At 48.7% G+C, this 5312-nt stretch overlaps 1 protein-coding gene across 1 annotated transcript; it reads left to right on the forward strand.

The window, feature by feature from the left end:
* The first annotated feature begins 789 nt into the window (after positions 1 to 789).
* Positions 790 to 4096, forward strand: STBD1 (starch binding domain 1). Its single transcript, XM_033106681.1, has 2 exons — positions 790 to 1183; positions 3053 to 4096. The coding sequence occupies exons 1-2, from the start codon at positions 976 to 978 to the stop codon at positions 3913 to 3915; spliced, it is 1071 nt and encodes a 356-aa protein (XP_032962572.1). The 5' UTR covers positions 790 to 975; the 3' UTR covers positions 3916 to 4096.
* The last annotated feature ends 1216 nt before the right edge of the window (positions 4097 to 5312 follow it).

The following is a 5312-nucleotide window of genomic DNA, read 5'->3' on the forward strand; positions in this document are numbered from 1 at the left end:
AATGTGTATAATTCTCAGCTCATAGGGTGGTGGTTGTTTTATGAGGATCAAATTAAAATCATACATTATACACCTGGCACACGGCGCTTAACAAAGAGTGTTTCTATTTTTATTAATTAATCCATCTGCCGGAGCTTGTTCCTGGGCATCATCCAGTCTAGACAGGAGGGCGCACATTTTGCAACAACCATACATCCCAAAAAGAGGTCCAGGAAGAAGCAACGACCGGAGGTGGTTGAGATGATTGGCATTTATAGACAGATGTCTCTCAGGCCAATCCTTTCATTTTACAGGCTGGAGGCAGAGGCTTAGGGGAGCTGAGCGCCCCTAACTGGCAGCCGAATGGAGCTTCCACTAAGTCTCCGGGTTTCTCCGCACTGTGAAGGCGATATTCTGGGCTTACCCCACTCGCCCACCCGGCCGAGTTAACTCTCCAGCCCAGGACCCAGCCCCGCGTGTCACAGACGCACAGCTGTCTTTCCTGAGTCTTAGCTCTGGCAAGATCCTGCCTCTAGCTGGCCGTGCTGTTGCTGAGTGTCCATGGGATGGAGGCGCCGGGCGCAGGCCGAGCCAGGGCTGGACCTGAGCCGGCAGTAGGGTGAGAAGGAAAGGCGATGCAGCTGGACCGGTTTTGCGCGCGGTGGCTGTGCGCACTTGTGTTCTTTACGTGCGAGGGACACACGTGGAACCAGGTACACTGTGCACTTGGTCACCAGTGACTGGCGGGATTGGCTTTGGAAAATGTTGGTAAAGGAGGGCGCTCGAGTCACCGCCGGCGGAGCCTGGGACTGTAGCCCCGGGGCGGGGCTGAGAAAGTTGAGTGTTAGTCGCAGAGGGCTGGGCTCCGCCAGGGAGCGCCTGCCAACTGGGTCCGTAAAAGGCTGGAGCTGGTGGGGTAGGTGTGGCTCTGCCTGAGTGACCTGAGCCCCTGTCCCCGTCGCCGCCTTCGTCTCCCGCAGCTGCGGCCTTCCAGCCATGGGCGCCGTCTGGTCCGCCCTGCTGGTCGGAGGGGGTCTAGCCGGAGCGCTTTTCATCTGGCTAATGCGGGACACTGGAAAGAAGCGGGACGCGAAGCAGGAGAAGGACGCCTCTCTTGGGGAGGCTGTGGCTGCGGGAGGCGATCAGGATGGCCGCGGGGGACTGAGCCCTGGACCCTCTAGGCGGGAGCTGATCACCAAACCAGGTATTCTTCCTCCCCGCGTCTCCAGGGCAGAGGGCCTTCAAGTTCACCGAGGCGGGGAATCCCACCTGGAGCCTCCCTAACGGCCCATTCCAGCCGGCTAGCTTCCCCGCTGCGGGGCAGGACCTCCCCACGCCCCTCAATTTCCCTGGTGCGCTCCAGGCATGTTTCTTGCGCTCCACCGAGGCCCTGGAGATGCCCTGTTGGACCCAAGGGCCATTCCTCGCTGAGTCTCTGTCCCCACGCCCGCCCCTGGGGACCTGCCCCTGCCCCTCCAGTGGGGATGGGCCCCTCCGCTAGGCGGCGCGTGGTGCAGTGCGGGCTGCTGGCGGCACCCCTGCGGGGCTTCGGGAAAGGGTGCTGAGGTAGAAGGGGATCCTACAATCCTCTTCAGTCAACGACAGAGCAGGGTCACTTTCTCAGTCCCAATCTCATAGCCTCATGTCCTCCCATCCCTCACGCCATCGAAGAGCTGGGTTTGGGGGACACCCGATCAGTGAGCACCTCCAGCTACGCGGACGCTTCTGTCAGCAAGGCAAAGTTCAGGCTGGACTCTGGCCATGAAGGCCTCGGTTGAAGCTCTCGGGCTGTACACTGGCCGCCCGTTTCAGAGGTATCAGCCTTCCCCATGCTCATCCTGAGAGCGCACGGATGTCTAATCCGCGGGAACGGAAGTACTTAAATAGGGTATTTGATAGGGGACCCAACTTGGATGTGTAGAATTGACATCTAGGTTTAAATCTCTACAGTTTAGAGATGGCACGCCAGGCAAAGTAGGAGCACTGGCAGAAAACCTTCCTTTTCCGGTGCCCTCGCGTGGCAAGCTGCCCATGCCTGGATCCAGCCTCATGGTTGAAAACGACATCTGTGAACTTTATTTTTAGTGGAGTGTTCATTTGTAGCAACTTGAAAATCTGCCCCTCCGCATTTCCTGCTATTGGTCTGGGATGAGCAGAAAGATCATTTATCTTTATCTGAAAGCCAGCCTCATGTTTTAGGTTGAAAGATTGGGAATTCAGAGTAATATTAGTTTATGTCTCACTTCCAATCCCACCATTAAAGAGATGAAATTTAAGACCACCTTCTCCCCCTGCTCCCTCCAAAACCCATCAGTGTTCATTGTATGATTTTGGAGATTTTGATTTTATAGGAGGCTATTTAGACTATCAGTGAAGTGACCAAGAAGGAAATGGAGTCTTTAGAGAGCTTGGATTGTTTTTTCTTAAGAACATTTTTTAAAGTGTATAGTGGGAGGACATGCAAGAAGTCTATGGTTTGTTGAAGAGCTACCTGATGCACATAGAGTTGGCAAGGAAAAACCAGCCCTCTCCTGGCACCCTCACTCCAACTCTTGCCCAGTGATGCACTGCTGTCTTTCGTATTCTCCCCCAGCGACAGCTGCTGCTGATCTGCCTGCATCTGTGGGAGCTGATCTCTGGCTGCAAGCAGTTTCTTAGAGCACAAGTGTGCTCTGCTGGTTTGTAGGGTAGCTATGCAGCCCTTCACCCCACAGGCTGCTTAATATTTTTTGATGATAGAAGCCAAAGAACTTGACTTGGTTACATGCCAAGTATGGCCCAGTCTGCTGAGATAAAGGACCACAACATGTTACACTTCTGCCTCTATAACTCGCCATGTCATTGACACTCCTGGATGTGCCTTTTATTGTTCGATATACATGTATACACATGTATAGAGCACAGTGCTGTTTCAGTTTGAACTAGGTAATTAAGTACTTGATTTTAATAGGGATAGATTTTGTGAACTGCAGATGGATTAGTGGTAAAGTCTTCAATGACTAAACCTGTTTTAGTAAGGCTAACTCACTTTTTTCTCATGAGAACTGCCTATTACATTTTGTATATTTTTTAGAGTCTCTTCAAGAAAGCAATGGATGTTTGGTTTCAGAGACCAAAGTCCCTGGTAACGTGCAGAAAGCAGCATGGAGACTGCAGAGCCCTTCTGGAGAAGATGGTGACTATGGCAATTCCAGAGAGCATGTTCCTTTTGAATGGTTTCCAGACACAGAATCTCTAGCTTCATCTGCATCTGGTAACTCTAGGCGTTACTCTGAAGTTTCAAGAAACGAAAGTTGTGAATCTCATATAGGAGAATGGGGATTCCAAAAAGGACAAGAGACACCTGCTAAAGCAGCTGCATGTTTGGCAGAGAAGTTGACTTCTAGCAACCTGTTCATGGACAGAGCTAAAGAAGAAGGGAGCCTTGAAAGTTTGGACAGTCAGGGCCCCGCTGACCAGGAAGACTGGGAAATGGTGTCCAGGCACTCATCTTGGGGAGATATTGGTTTGGGTGGCAGTCTTGAGGCTCCAGTGCTAAGCCCAAAACACAGCATGGACTATGGCAGAAGCACTCTTGTGGATACAAGAGGTCAGGAAGTGGATGTGAAAACAAAAAGGGCAGTCGCTATGTCTTCAGAGTCTCAGCAAGTTAGTGTCTGTTTCCAGATCCATTATGTCACAAGCACTGGTATGCAATTCATTGCAGTAACTGGAGACCATGAGTGGCTTGGGAGATGGAATACTTACATCCCCCTCCAGTGTAGCAGGGATGGGTTCTGGTCTCGTTCTATATCCCTGCCAGCAAATACGGTGGTGGAATGGAAGTTCGTGGTGGTAGAGAATGGGGAAATTACTCGCTGGGAAGAATGTAGCAATAGGTTACTAGAGACTGGCCATGGGGATAAAGTGGTTCACAAGCGCTGGGGGATTCATTGATTCAGTTTGCAAAGTACTGAAGAGGCTGCTGCAGAATATGGGAGAGGCTAAGGTTGTGGCACACACTGAATAGTTTAAAATAAAGGAAGTATAACTCCAAATTTAGCCATCAGCGTTGTTTCAAATTTGCTAGTGGCTTTTGTCTAATGTGCAGAAATATATATATATATATATATATATATATATATATATATATATATATATATATATACTTCCAGTATGCATGGACTCTTTCCTGTAGCATTGATGGATGGATTCATGCTGATCCATCATTACTTTGGGGCTTAGTCCTCTTGGGGAGAGACTTGGCTAAGCTTCAGGTGTGGCCTGGTCAGGGAGTACAAAAACTAACCAGCTGCATGGGGTTCAAGTTTGAGCCTTTGGGTGATCCTTAAACCAAGGGAATAAAACAAACTGCATTCAAAAAAAGCTGGTTTCCTATTGGTACAGCTGGAGAAATGCTCTCTTTACTACATGTGCACTTTATGTTTAAAAATAGTTAACACCATATGGAACTGTGATCAGAAAATATCTGGTCACTAGATGTGCTTAGCAAGGATATGAGATAGTGCGTTAAGAGTTACCGATGTTTTTGGCTTGGTTTTACCTGCCTGACATGGTTTGAAGGTAGCCAGTATGTCTTTGTCATGTGATTGAAGGCTGGTGTAGAAACGAGGGCCTAATCAGTCTGTCATGGGCAGCAGCCCATGAGCAAAGGGAACAGGAATGGGGTTAAGGTGTGGGCTGAGCCAGGTGGTCTGAATGATAGCTCTTAGAGGCTGGGAGGTACAGGTACAGCTACCTGACTGCAGGGAGGGACACACCACCATTTGCTTCTGGGGCCTGTCTGCCCACCACACGGACCCCAACAGACGAGCTGTCCCATAGCAATTGGTTCACTCTCTTCCCTCTCCTTTCATCCCAGTAGCTCTCTTGGGTAACCTAATTGTAACAGGACAGTGATAGAGAAGTGCGTCTTTGCTCTGAGAAGAAACAAACTTGGCTATTATAACTGAAAAAATAAAACCCGAGTTTTAATATCTATTAAATGTCTGGTTTGCCTAAATCTTAGTACCATAGTAACTTAGATATAAAATACTAGTATTTCCCTCCATTAATAACAGATACAGAAAAAAAGCAAACACCAGGAGGCAGAGAAGTCTATTTTTCTCTTCCCTTTGGAGACAAAGTATTAGAATATTTCTTTTTAAAACTTCCTTTGGAGAGAGATTATGCATGCCTGTACTTGAAAATGAATTCTTATACGTAAAACAACTTTTAATAAGTGTAACATCTTTTGATGAGACATTGTTTAATTTTTGGTTTTCGATGATGATCTTGCTGAAAAGAGCTTAAACCCAACTGAAGGTAGTATTAGAAAGTGCGTGAAAGAACTA

Source organism: Rhinolophus ferrumequinum, chromosome 5 (genome assembly GCF_004115265.2).
Source record: "Rhinolophus ferrumequinum isolate MPI-CBG mRhiFer1 chromosome 5, mRhiFer1_v1.p, whole genome shotgun sequence".
Taxonomy (NCBI): Eukaryota; Metazoa; Chordata; class Mammalia; order Chiroptera; family Rhinolophidae; genus Rhinolophus; species Rhinolophus ferrumequinum.